Source organism: Ambystoma mexicanum, chromosome 1p, assembly GCF_040938575.1.
Source record: "Ambystoma mexicanum isolate Mex_15411 chromosome 1p, UKY_AmexF1_1, whole genome shotgun sequence".
NCBI lineage: Eukaryota > Metazoa > Chordata > Amphibia > Caudata > Ambystomatidae > Ambystoma > Ambystoma mexicanum.
In genome coordinates, this window is record NC_090921.1 from 1,373,508,846 (window position 1) to 1,373,524,059 (window position 15,214).

At 39.4% G+C, this 15,214-nt stretch overlaps 1 protein-coding gene across 1 annotated transcript in view; it reads right to left on the reverse strand.

Moving 5' to 3' along the window:
- Nucleotides 1-1,930: 1,930 nt before the first annotated feature.
- Nucleotides 1,931-15,214, reverse strand: part of LONP2 (lon peptidase 2, peroxisomal) — a 1,695,025-nt gene continuing 1,681,741 nt past the window's right edge. Inside the window, exon 15 of the mRNA XM_069607050.1 lies at nucleotides 1,931-2,269. Coding sequence (XP_069463151.1) covers nucleotides 2,048-2,269 — 222 coding nt within the window. The 3' untranslated portion in view covers nucleotides 1,931-2,047. The remainder of the gene's footprint in view (nucleotides 2,270-15,214) is intronic.

The window sequence follows — 15,214 nt, forward strand, 5'->3', positions numbered from 1 at the left end:
AAGCATAAATGATGAACCAATGGCAAAAAGAATTGTAAGCAACTCCAAACACCTAACAGCCCAAGGCACTATCATACAGAGAAAGTATGGAAACTTTTCTTATAAACCCGTCAAAAACCTTTATAAGAGCAAGGTGGTCCCAGCCTTAGTCTTTGGATCTGAAAGCATGTTTGGCTGTTCAAGCCAGATCTGGCCTAGGTGCAAAAGCACCTTTTGGAAGAGAATACTATAGCTACCCCGAGGATTTCCAACTGCATGTGTACTTTATGAAGTAAGTCTGGCCGCGTTAAATGCCAGAATAATGTGGAACATGTTGACATTATATAGCAAAACCATGGAAGAAGCTCACCTGCCGCAATTTGAAGTAATGATTGAGCAAAAAAATCAGGCGAACAAGACATTACTACAAGACAAGACATTACTACAAAAATGGAGACAAACATGTAAAGATACCCTGAAACAACTAGACACAGATGAAAAGACCCTAAGAAATAACCTGAATGCTGTTAAAAAAAAAAAGAACTACTAGATTGGATTGAAACATCGGAGAAGAGAGGAAATCATAAATGTATGAAAAACTCTCCTACAGAAGCAAAGAGTCTCAACAGCATACCTAAATACATGGAATTATTTCTGTGTAAACGTCTAAGAAAAAAATATCTGAAATTTAGACTGAATCTGTTTGAAACAAAAGAAATTCAAAGACAAAAACAAAATAGACGAGTGGAAGATCTAAAATGTCGCTTTTGCCTTTGCAAAGAGGAAACCTTAAAACATCTGGTCCTCTACTGCCCTAAATTAAGAAGTTTAAGAACAAATTATTTGGGCCAGGAGTTGAACAAAAGCATGTCTTATAGCGCAGAAGACTGGTGGGTGAGAATGCATAGTAGCGATCTGAAAAATGTGACATTAGCACTTATACTGTTTCTTGAACAGCTGCAAAAGAAGATGAAGGAAGCGGAGTGAATACCACTGACAAATAAAAAGACTGAACAGAAATAGCAAGAATCGCTAGAGGAACGGAAGATGGATTAGTGAATTTTGTTCTTTTAGTATAATTTTAAGTAATCTTAGTTATTGAGTATCATGTTTCGTTTTGAAAAGTTTGTAACAAACTATATGAAAATTAAAAAAAATAAACCCAATTTTACTTTTTGAAAATACGCAGTCTTACTTTATTGGGCAGTAGAAATTGTGGATCCTTGAGAGTAAAGCATGGGAGATCAAACTGGTTAGAGCTTTCACAACTATAGAGCACCTCTGCTCCACATGGGAATCAATCAGTGGCTCTTACAAAGTCTGCGAATTACAGATGGCTGATGAGCAGGTCACACATTATAACCACATGGTACGTTCATCAATGTTTATAATACTGTACTTATGGTGCCAAAATGCAACATGGGACTCTCTCCTGTGGGATGTTGCAACTTTATTGAGAGTCAGGCAAAAAAACGGCATGCTGCCGCCAGACTCATGCATTTTTCCGGCACCTGGCTCCACGGAAACACCGGGGTATTACGACCCCAGTGTTCCTGGAAGTCAGGCGCTGGAAAAATGTTAATCCCCATTCCCATTGAGTCCAGTAGGACTCAATGGGGATGATGGAAGCACCGGCACCGTTGATAACGGTGCTGGTGCTTCCCGGAAAGTCTGCGGGCGGCTGCGCTCCCGCCCGACAGGTCATGCCTGGTGGGCAGGACGGCAGCTGCCCACAGACTCGGAGTGTGCCGGTCTGGTAACAACGGTGCCGGTAGGTTTACCAGCACCATTGTTCACGGACTGGCACACTCGTAATGAGGCCCACTAACTTTACCCTGGTCAGTGACATGTTCTTGAGGTTAGGTCTATATCATTGGATGTAGAGAAGCAGCAAATGTGGCAGTGTGTGCTCCTGTGTGACAAGTGTATTTAAAATAAATAATAGAAAGACTTGTTGCCATTTCTTTTCATTTTATTTTTTAATGCAATATGCAGTACTTTTCTTCTGCTAATTAACGTGGCTAGAAGCATGGTTAAACACCCATTTCTTTTTAGAAATCAAGAAGGTTTAGAGTTTACTATTTAAGAGATCTGTTCTAGTGACCACAGAAAATCCACCGTCGAATGCTGCATTTAGTACTTCTTCCAAGGAGCTTGCCATCACAAAGTTCAGATCCCCTCTCACATTTGCAGGGATCTCTTCCAGATCCTTTTCATTTCTTTTCGGAATTATGATCCTCTTCAACCCAGCTCGGTGAGCAGCAAGGGCCTTATCCTTTATTCCTCCAACCTGCATCATTGAAAACAAGTGTAAAAGGTTTGAGAAAATTAGTGGTAGTCTTTTAAACCTCATCTACGCATGTGTGTGTGTGTGTGTGTATATATATATATATTCAGTAAAAAAACCTTGTTAAAAGGGACGTTATGGTTAAGTTGCGCTACTAAAAACCTACGAAATTCAGTAAAAAAAAAACTTTGTTAAAGGGACGTTATGGTTCCAAGTAAAACCGAAAAACCCTTGAAATTCGCCAGTTATGCTAAGCTAAACAATCATAACTCGCACCACAATCGTGCACTGCTAAGACTAACACCCAGGACATCAAAGATGAAATCACAAATGTCATTGATGACATCACTGATGACATCGCATGTCTGGCTCCCTCTTTTTTCCTTTACTGACATACCTAGGCCAGTAAGTCAGGAACTAAAAATTCATATACTCATAATTAATATTCAAGTACTATATTTGTAGACTTATACTTCAAATATGTTCTTACAGTAATTCACTTGTGGTTCACTCAAAGCATATGAAACATATACATAGGCGAAAACACAGATTTGGAAAACAACAATGCTTTCTGTGTATAAACATAATCAGTAAGGTTATCAACACTTTCTTACAGTTCTGCCTTTTTTTATTACTTTACTTTTCTGGACATGCTAATATTTGTATACATTGTATGCACACTACTTTCCTTAGGGTCCAGTCACATTATATGATAGTTATACATAGCGAAGTAGTAGCTATGAAGCAGAGCGATCATTTCTGTGTATAAAGTTAATCAGTTGGGGTATGAAGATTGGCTGGTAATACTGTTGTTTACTTCATTTTCCCTGTATATGCACATATTTTGTATGTGTTCTTGTCTATTTGTATTTTGTTTTGAATAATGCAATTATGTAGTAGGTGAGTTTTATTAACTAGTTATTAAATGTTGCACAGTAGACAAAACTGTAATAAAAAGCATCATTTTACTATTCAGCATGGTAAGATTAATAATATTGCACATCCATCATGTATATTGCAAACAATGCCTATGTTTCTACATTAATAGCTTAGTATACTGGAAAGAACCAGATAATAGAATGGTATTCGTATCAATGCATTACTTAATGCACTACCTACCTCATGATATTTATTCCAATAATCCTTCACACTTTATCAACATTACTATAAGAATCCCTTGTACAGACTTTTCATGAAAAGTAAATGCACATGTGATGTCATCGGTTATGTCAACAATGACATTTGTGATGTCATCTTTGATGTCCTGGGTGTAAGTCTTAGCAGTGCACAGTGGTGGCGCGAGTTATGGTTGCTTAGCTTACCATAACCGGTGAATTTCAAGGGTTTTTTGGTTTTACTTGGAACCATAACGTCCCTTTAACAACTTTTTTTAAAACTGAATTTCATAGGTTTTTAGTAGGGAAACTTAACCATAAAGTCCCTTTAACAAAGTTTTTTTACTGAATATAGATATAGATAATATAAATGTGATAAATGTTTTACTAAGATTCCCTTAGCTTATATACATATAACATAGAAAATACTGAACCCCCTGTCCCCACTACTGATTTTGATGTCCGTGGACCGTGCGCATGTCCGCGGATGGACGCAGTCACCATCAACACTATCCAAAAACTCAGGGGGTATCTTACATTATTGTATCATACAATAAAAACACCAAACATGTTCAAAAAGCACCACATAAATACATTACATTTAATAATAAATACGAAGTGGAAACTGTATATGTTCTTGGTTCCTGGTTGTTTGTTATTACCTTCCAGATGGCATCCCAAATTGCTTCTGCTGCTACTGCCTTGGCATCAGCACACCCACCCCTCCACCACCACCACGTCCCCAAGGACCTGCAGAGGGGAACAGGCGTGAGGATACAGAGGAGAATAAAGAGGATGAGATAGTGGAAGTCCCTACTACTAGCACTCATCGTGAGTCTTGGGTGTGGCGCTTATTTACCATTCTTGATGGAAAGCCAAAAGCTTGTGCGAACAAGGTGATCTGCACTCAGTGCCGCATGGTGTTGAGTCGTGCCAAGCCTGGTTTGTATAGCTATGGTACTACATCAATGAAGCGACACCTAAAGTCGTTCCACGATGGGGCTATTCGTAAGGTTGTACCTTGCGATAAATGTAGTAGGTTGAGTTCCTCTACAGCATCCTCCGTTTCCGGTCCTGTCACCACAAGAGACACTCCTGTGGTACAGCGCATCCCTCCAGCTGCCTCGCAGGCCATTCATGATGCTGTTGACCCTTACCTTTTGAAGGTCACAATATTGTGCATGTACTGCGATGCAGTACTCTGCAGCGGGGAGAACCTTCAGAGTGCTTTCGAGACTGCGGTCAAGGAGCATGAGAAGGTCTGCGACCTACCTCAATAAGGCCCACCCTATATCTTCCTCTCTTCACCTGCCCTTTCTTATCCCCGTGGTTGGTGTCCCTTCCTTACCCTCCTTTCCCCTCCTTTCCTTTTGTGTTTAAAAAACAAAAAAAAAATATAAAACCACAAAAACCAAAAAAAAGGCTCTTTTCAGAGCCGCCTTTCACAGTTTAAAAATAGAAGTGACAAATAAATAGTGCAGGGCCCTGTGCAATTTTTAGAAGTCCGGGGACATTTTATTTTTTTGGGGGGTGCTGCCCTATCGGAACCGTTGCACTTTTCTATGGGAGGAAGTGGTGGCTCTGAAACGAGCCTTTTTGTGTTTTTTTTGTGTTTCAAAAACTTCACATGGCCAACACCTACTGCAAAATGGATTGCTGTAATTCCAAAAAAGGTCGCAATGCAGTTAGTATATTTTGCAGAAAAATCAGATTGCCGGCATAAGTAAGATGTACTTCATCTCTGCGAAAAATGTGTGTACTACAAAACATAATGGGCCTCATTACGGCCTTCGCGGAACGGGTTAACGGGCTCCGCTAATGGAGGCGGACCCGTTAAACCCGTCCTGTGAAATTACGAGGTCCCCTCGTAAAACCAGGCGTCGTTACCGGGTCCCACGATGGGAAGAGGGAGCAAATAACGGACTGCTCGTAATTAGCCCGTTGTTAGCTCCCTCTCCCATCCCCATTGAGCCCTATGGGGACCAGAAGGGAATGGGGAAGGCCCGGGCCCGGGTTCTCAGAGGGAGGAATTACCGGGCCCTCTGTACTCGGAATGACCCGGTAATTCCCCATTCTGGGAACCCGGTAAAGGAGCCCGGTTTGGCGGCAACCATGGAGCTAATAGCTCCATGACTACCGCCAAACTCGTAATGAGAGCCAATGTTTTCATTCTGAAAAGAAGACATACCAACATCTCTTAAAAAGGCACAAACAGCCTTGTTAACATTACGCCTTGCTTTCTCCATTTGTCGACCAAATGAAAAAAGAATGCAGCCACATTTGTCTCTGCGCAATATGGGAAAAAATTACTCTGGAGTTTGGATACATGTCCATGACTTTCCCAAGTGCTTCTTTCATTGCAAATTGCAAAAAGATTCCAGACACATGTCCTAAACTGTTCCCTCCACAATGAATAATAATAATGTCTGGTTGATGCTGTCTCACCAAGTAGCACAGAGAGGTACCAAATCCAGCCACTTCATTCCATGCACTCCATGCCAGTGCACTTCCACATGAGGGAATACAATATGGGGAGCCACTCCACAGCGATCTGCATGCTCCTCCAACCAATTTATCCACGAATCTCCCAAAATCCAAAAAATCTGCTTTCTGAAACATACAGCCATAGCTTATCTGCTCTTCTCTCAGGAAAAATACCTACTGACAAACTCTCTCCTTAAACAACACACCCAGTAAACCTTATTAACCAACCCCTTGCTCTGCTCAAACTCATTTGCATGCCTCTCAACCCCAAAATCCCCATATGTAATACACGCTGTCCGCGGACAACCACGGTGTCTGCGGACAAATCGAAAAATCTGAACATGGGGAATGAAAATTTAAATAGTGTGTGCCATTTCCCCTTTGAGGTTGCTCTAAAAAGAGACTTTTTTTTGGGGGGGTTTGCAGATGCTTCAGAAACACCTTTTATTTTGTATTTTCTGGTTTTTTCTCCACAAATCTTCACATTAGCTTCTCCAAAGCAACCCTTATGTTCCAAAACAGCATTGCATTTCCCATAAAAGATAAAGAAATGCCATCTTCTTTAAAATAAACAACATTACCAGAACCAATGTTCTCATTATTACAAAAGAACATACCAGCTCTAAGCATGAAAGCAAACATGCCTCGGTTGATTGCACACCTTGCAATATTTTGGTGAGGACAAAAAACAAAACTAGTGTCCCATATTGCCCTAGGTACTAAACCAGAAAAAATAACCTTGGCATTTGGAAGTATTTTCATTACTGCCTGAACCAAGTGTTCCAAATCTGCCAACAAAGTAGGGGCACTGACATAGCCCAAATGCAAAGCACCACAGTGCAAAACAACTACATGTGGACTGTTCACCCTGCCCATATCTCCACAAACTTGTACAATTCCCTGCACATTGAAACCAGGCACAGTGCTCCACACCACCTCCACTCCTTTAACAGCAACATTATTTGCCACATTCCTGCATTTAGCATACTGCTCCAAACCATGCAGAAACATACCTCCAACCACCAACATCCTGTCTTTCTCCACCTGTGCCATCTTCACTACACACAGCCTCTTTCAACACAAACAACAACCTCAACATCAGATTGGCTGATCCCTACAGTCCCCTTTCCATGCTGGATTTGCTGAGAAACCCTGGATGTGGCGCGCCATGTCCACGGACAGCCGCGGTGTCCGTGGAGAGCGTAACACTGGGGCAGCCCTTCTACCCTTTCCACTTCACTCTCTGCACCATTTCCTCATTGGCTACTGCTAAGCAGTCACACAATCATCCACCAATCACATCCAAGAACTCTACATCTAACTCTATCATCACAGATCAGCACTTTAGATGTACTATTGATCACTCTCAGTACAATTGGGCTGTGACTGCAAAGGACCTACAGCAACAACTACTATAAAACTCCCCAAGATTTCTACTTGCGGATTCGTGCACATCGACATGCATGAACACAGACTACAGGTATGAATATTTTCTACACAGTACATGTACAGCTCTTCTAGGAATACATTCATATTAAAAGATGGGAGAAATAACAGTATAATTATGAAAAAGGCTGTCTAGTGTGTTATAAAATTACACGCAGTCAGGATGAGTACATGCATCTTCATTCAAGCACACACACAGACAATATCATTAGAAAGACTCACAGCTGAAACAACACCACTGCCTCTATATCAAATACTTCTGCTTTATTTCCTACACCTTCACAAATGAATACATTGCATACTTTTCTGTACAATCTCTGCCAGCTACCCTGTAAAAATAGCAAAAAATGCATATGATTATTTCTTCTATCTCTTAACATCCAATAACATAACATTAAAAAAACAAGTGTGCTCTATACGTTTACTATTATACTCATTTGTAAAACATATTGAACTAACAGATTCTAAGTAAAATATACAGGATGCACATTGGCAAAGGAAAGTGCATGTGCATACTATGCTCAGTTATAAGAAAACACTACTACTACAAAAAGAAAAAAATCAATGTCTACATTAACAAAAGTGCTATAAACACACATATTCACCAACCTATTTCTATTACAATTGCAGTGAAGACCACTCTCCTAAAAAGCAGCAAATGCAAGAATAGCCTTCCCAACTTGATGTAGCTGCCACTGCACAATCACACACCTCCACAATCATCCTTACAATCATAATCAGACACTCATGCACAAAGCACGCATACACAGCACAACAGCCCAAGCCCAACCCACACTTTTTTTTTCTCCAACAGACCCCAAAGAATGCCTACAAAAAAGCAACTCTGTAGAAAGTGACACAGAAGTAGAGCAAATCAAAATAAGTGTCCAAAATAAGCATCCATCTCTAGCAGATTTTGTACAAAAAGTTCAAAAACGAAACAGAAAGTGATTAACAAGTCTTCAGCTACCACTACTGCTAACACTGCACCTATAAATCTTGATCTAGTGCCAAGAAATCATACCAAAAAACATATTTTACAAAAAATGTTCCACCACACAGTCCTTCAGAATCTTATAAAAACAGGAGAGAAATCATGCACAACCCTTAAAACCTACTGTAGAAAATGTATCCTAGTAGCTCTCATAGACAGTGTAATTCTTCTCAAAAGGAAGTTATTTATTTTGGTTTTAAACAGAACAAAACCACTAACAAAACTAACAACTAAACTACAAAAAAGACTTCTCAATAAACGGAATATCAACAAAAATAGCTTCTTAAACATTTGTGGAGGTGAATGGAGTCACACCACGAGCACAGAACCATATTTTAATGAAGAAGAATATAAACAAAAGCAAACAAACCCAATTGCCATATATAGCAGTGGACGAGGGTATGAACAACTTAATAACACCATTATGGAACAAGAAACTATGCTCACAAAAATATCCCCAGAAAACTCAGTTGCACCCCTCCATTCTACTGAACCAAAACGTCCAGTCTATAAATGGCCGTGCACATGAATGTGTAACATTGCCAAAAAATCTTTCAAATCTTTACGCCAGTTCCACAAACAGTATGTAAAAAGCAAAAACAAATTCAAGATGAAACTACTACAAAATATGGATGCCTGTCCAGTGCGCAAATACACAGGACTACAAGGCCATTCATTAGCCTGCATTTCAGGACCTATTTGCAAAAGCACCTTCCATCACATCAAAATGATATCAACACATCATTCAAGTATAAGAAATCTGCTCCATAAACTCTACTATGCTAAAGGTCCAGCTTTATCACTAGCCAATTTAAATGACAATCTTCTACTAAATGGTACAGCCAAACAACTACTCAAAGAAATAGAGCATATCCAGAGAAAATATTCTGGAAGTGAAAGCCACTTACAAAACGCAATAGCTTTACAACAAACGAGCAACTACTGTACAAATAGCAACCTTCTATTAAACACATACAAAAAAGAAATACTAAAGTTTAAAAGTACCTCAGCTGAAGTACCAAACCATGTGTGTGTGTGTGTGTGTGTGTGTGTTGCCGCAGGACTGTTTATAAAAGTAGCACAAAAACTGTAGACATAACATACAAAATAGAAGCCAATGAAGATTCCAAATGGTTCCAATTAGCTCTCTATCTTATAGCAGAAAACAAATACGAAATTACTGACCCCTTCATACTTTGCAATTACTGCACTGCACAACTTGACAACAACCAAACACCTTCACATGCCATCACAAATAACTTGGAATTATTTCCACTACCAAAACCCCTGCAACAACTAAATGTATATGAGAGCATCATAATTCAAACAGTGCACCCATTTCAAGCAATAATACGCTTCAACCAAAAAATAGCAGAATTGCCTCCCTCTGAATTAGTGAAAGGCATTTGTGGCAAAGTAGTTTATTTACCATTAGCTCTCAAAGAAAATGTACACACTCTAGGAGTGCAACAGCCAATAAATCAATCTTTACTTATCTTAGTAAATGGCGTACCAACAAATGACAAACATTTTTGGCAGCAGTTCGTGGACTTACATAAAGTTAGACAAGCCCTGCAATATCTAAAAAACAATGAATACCACAACAAAATTAATATTGAAGAAAACCTGAAAGAAACCATTGAAATAATTCAAGAGTCACCAGAAACTAGTCAATTTCAACTTCTAAATCCTGCTACAGAATCCAATATTTTAGACCATTATACAATTCATCCTTTACACTCTAAAGACACTATAGATGATGCACTGGAAACGTACCAAATGCGACAAGCCAAAGTTTCTCCAATCAACATATGGGAAAAAGTATAGAAGCACGGGCCATTCCTCTACTCTTTCCTAGTGGAAAAGGCGGAAAGGTACGATGATAGATCCACACAGATAACAGCTCTTTACTAATGTATTCTGACGACCCCAGATTCAGACAAAACGTATTCCACCTTCTCTTTGAAAGTGAACTAGCAACTCTATGCTACAGAGTTGCACACACATTAAAATCAGGTACCCATTTTCAAAATATGTCAGCTACGCAATTATTACAAAAAGTGCAAGAAAAAGATGAGGTTTTACAGTCAAGTATTACAAATCTTTTAGTAAACACGTGTGGTACAAAAGAATACTAGTTCCGAAGTCACAGAGATGTATACTGTATGATAAGAAACCTTAACCATCCACTTGGTTTGTTACATTAAGTTCTGCAGAATATGCATGGGAAGATTTACACAATTTCCTACGCACAGCAAACAAAAACAAAACAAACATAGATATAAAAACACCAGGAGAACTCTGCTCTCTAGATCCTGTAAATGTATCAAGATATTTCCATCATCGCTTCATTGATATGCTACACTTTATTTGTAATAAGGCTGTTCCACCCCTCTGAGAAGTTCAACACTTCTTTTGGAGAAAAGAATACCAAGCCAGAGGAGCACCACACATCCACATGCTATAATGGATTAAAGATGCTCCTAAATTTGGTCAGGACAGTGATGCCACTGTTTTGCAGTTCATCCAAAAATATGTCACTTGTGAAATCCCTTCACAAACAACACATAGTGACCTTCATGCACACATTTTACAATTTCAAAGACACAAATGTGGGATATATTGCTGTCGCAAATATAAAAAGAAAGGGAAATACTATACCAAATGCCGCTTTGATTTCCCTAGACCAGTTTCAGCAACAGGTCAAGTAAACAACTTTATGTCTTCAGTCAGACATAGTGTCAAAGGTAAATCACCTAAGAACACATATTACATTAAAAGAACAGAAGAATCAAAATACATCAATGATTACAATGCAATCATTGCCCTCCTATGGAATTCAAACATAGATGTACAGTACATTGCAGACAATTCCACTGCAGTTGCACGATATGTCACAGCCTACTTAACCAAAGCAGAGAAAACAGAGCTTCAGGACCTCTGGGATGACATATCATCTGACAAAACACAATCACAGAAATTGTACTGCTTAGGCATAACAATGCTCTCTCATAGAGAATGTGGCTGCTATGAAGCTGCAGACCGTTTAACTGGTACTGCCTTGTATGGAAAATCTGACAATACAGTATGGCTAAGTCTTGGTCCTGCTAAATCTAGAAAAAGAGTTCTCAAATCATATGAGGACATAGAAACAATAGCCAAAAATGATCCCAACAGCCAAGACATTTTGAAAAACAATGTACTAGACACATACTACCCAAAAAGGAGTACCACTTTGGAAACCACGTGTCTCTACCACGTAGCCCAAAACTTCACATACAAAAATAATATTAAACCAGATGAAAAGAAAGGTAGATACAGAGTAGTAAATTGTGAAGGCAGCTTAGTGAAACTTACCAAATGGAGCTTAATTAATCATATCAAATTGTCATTAAAAACTCCTCAACATAAAGAACTGTATTACATTTCCCTGCTACAACTTTTTAAACCATGGAAAAAAAGAAGAGTTACTGGATACATATGACTCCTATGAAGACGCTTTCAAAGCAAATGAAAGCACTATAACAGACATAAACTTTACATAGTACCAAACAATGTTGCACAATGAACAGCAACACGAAGAAGAACTCCAGGCCCAACTAGAAGTGGACACTCCTGACCGTAGTCAACCTTCTGTAACATGAAGCCAAGAACCAGTTGGACAGCCACTAATAGCAAATGAGGCAGAGTTAACCATGACAGAAGTAGAAAACACCATGTGTCAATATGAACAAGCTACAGAAGGCTTTGCTGTACTGAAATCATAGCTGAACAATGAGCAGCGTAGCATTTTCCAAGAAATAACAAAACAAATTGAACATGGTGTGCAACATGAAAATAATAATAGTACCTGCCAAGACTACAAACCCATACTGCTATAAGTAAGTGGTCAAGGGCTCAGGCAAAACATTCTTAATCAAAATCATCAGCAAGTTCCTCCAACAATTGACAAACAACAAACTGTCAGCAGTTGTAACTGCACCCACAGGTTTAGCTGCCTACAACGTAGGCGGTGTCTCTTTACACCGATTACTACTCCTTCCAGTATAACACCAAAACAAATGAGACTATTGCAAACTTTCCACAGAAGCTGCAATGGAACTACGCAGAGTTTTTAAACAAAAGAAAATGCTGCTAATAGATGAGGTGAGCATGGTCTCCAACCTAATATTGGCTTTGATTCACCTCAGATTACAAGAGATACTCAAAACAGACTACAAAGAGCTCTTCGGAGGAAAACACATTATTGTTTTCTGAGATCTTCTTCAATTGACACCAGTGAAAGGTGAACCTATTTTTAAAACCTTAGGGCACAAACTGTGTCATAAAACTCCTGGCAGCATAGGAAATGTCAACCTTTGGCAACATTTCCAATACAGAGAATTAACAGAAAACATGTGCCAGTCTGCAGACCTCACATACGCCAACATTTTAAAAAGTATTAGAGTTGGTGTACTATCTCAAGAATCACAATCAATATTAAAAAACCAGGCACTTCCATGCATTCTATGACCATAACTCATGGGCTACTGATGTCATAGAACAATTAGCACACACAAATGTCAATTGTATGTCCTTGATGCCAACTCTTTCAAAATTCAATGAAACAATGTTGAAAAAAGAAATGCAACCAATAATTGAAATTTGCTCCACAGATAAACTGGACGTACATGGTATGACACTACCCATGTGTCAACAAGCGACAACAACACTAAATACTTTAGGAAACTCTATCTCCAACACAGCTGGTTTGGAGAAAATATTAAAATTATCTTTAAACTGTAGAGTAATGCTTAAACGTAACCTTGACGTGGAGCAAGGACTAGTTAATGGAGCACTCGGTACAGTTGTTTGCTTTCAAACATACCCACGTGACAACAACATTCAATTTGTCAATATTCTCTTTGATAAACTATCAGAAGTTAAAAGGATAGGACGCTCAACAGCCCACTTCCTTCTTTTCAAAGACATGTATGTACGCAGAGAACAATTTTCACTAACTCTAGAATACGAAGTTACCATTCACAAATCACAAGGTCTTACCCTAGATAAAGCATTGATATATTGGTAGTACAGTCTTTAAAGAAGGCATGAGCTATGTAGCACTATCACGCTTACGTACACTTGACGACCTATTTCTAATCAACTTTGATGCAAGTAAAGTAAATGCTAATATTCCTTGCATTCTAGAATACAATAGACTGTGTTCACTCTACATCCCCCCCATCTAAAAACCTATCCTGTTCTGCAAAAAGCAAAACGTTGTAAAAGAAAACGACTTCAAACTGAAACGATACAGGATCTCACTGCAATTCCTCCAGAGAAAAAAAAGAAACTAATGCTTCATCAAGTACCATAACCAAAGAAGAATCTACTGGTCAAAGCAACTCAACTGCTTCTGCAAAGAAGCAACACACACTCCGAACAAATGACTTCGACACAGAACTGTCAGGTACATTCAAATTTTCAAATACAACTGGTGTAAATTGCTATGCAAATGTAGCAATAAATATTCTATTTCAATTGCCACCAATTATTGACATTTACTTACACAGTACAGACCAATTGTGTTTGCAAATGTTAGTCCTTCATAGAAATGCAACCAACAATCCTGACAACACTTACAGTGTTCATGGAATAAGACAAGAATTGGACTACTGTGCTGGAATGGTCAAATTCACTATAAATTCACAGGAAGATCCACAAGAATTTCTAATGTACTTACTACAAGTACTGGAAAACAAAAACATACCTATAAATGAAATCTTCCAGATTTCATACATGTGGAAACATACATGCACTCTCTGCAGCCATGTGGCACAGGAACAAGTCCCTAATGAACGCTTTGTGTATGTATCCATGTATCCACTGTGAATCCATTCCATTTCAGCAACTTGTACAAAATGCAAACCATGGCAGATTATGTACTACCTGCAATTCAGATAATCGTTCCACCTTACAAATACAGTAATAGTAATGCTTTTACATTACAATGCAGATGGTACCAAAAGCAACTGTAAACTGACTGGATTCACACATGGTCAAGTATCACTTGGAAAGAAAACCTTCACAACAATAGGTATAATCTACCACGCAGGAGCCACAACCAATGCAGGTCACTACACTGCATATATAAAAAAAAGAATTGTGGATGGTTCGAATGTAATAATAGTACCATTACTCTAAAGCAAAGATTACCAGCAAATCTTGTAAACGTTTACTTAATATTCTTAAAACCAAAATGTAATACTTAATCGGTGTATGAACATAAGCAAAACTTCAACTTCAAAACTATGCACAATTAGAATACGCCAACATGTATCTAACTGCCCCAAGATTCTGCAACAAGCAAACAGATAAATAAATACCACTAAAATGTAAAAAGAAATAAACAATTAGAATAGGGGGGCGTGGCTTGGACGGCCATGTAAAGGGATATGCTCTCGTGGAGCTCTGCTGATCCTACAATGATCCTGGAGGAGAAGTGCATGGACGGGAACCGGCCGGCACTGAAAAATAATGCCCATGCGTGTGAAGATGATGGCTACACTCGCTGAAACTTTGATGCGAGTGGAGGGTGAGGACACCGAGTTATACTCGTCTGCGAGCCGCGAGCCCCGGATCGGCGAGTGGAACAAGATGGCGGCAGAGACAAAGAGGACAACAGGGGTCACAAGGTCCTGTAAAGCCCCTGCATCGAACTCCAAGACCAGCGATTAGAAGCAGACCGCGGCACTTGACCGGAATGCGGTGTTGCTTCACTGAGGCGGCGCACATCTGTGGGCACACGTACCCGGAGCTGGTACAACCTATGGACTGTACATTGCCGAGACTCATCGAGCACATTGGTAACCGACGCTGGGCCCGCGGCGTAATCGGATCGAACGCCGGCGGAACCCAGGAGGATTC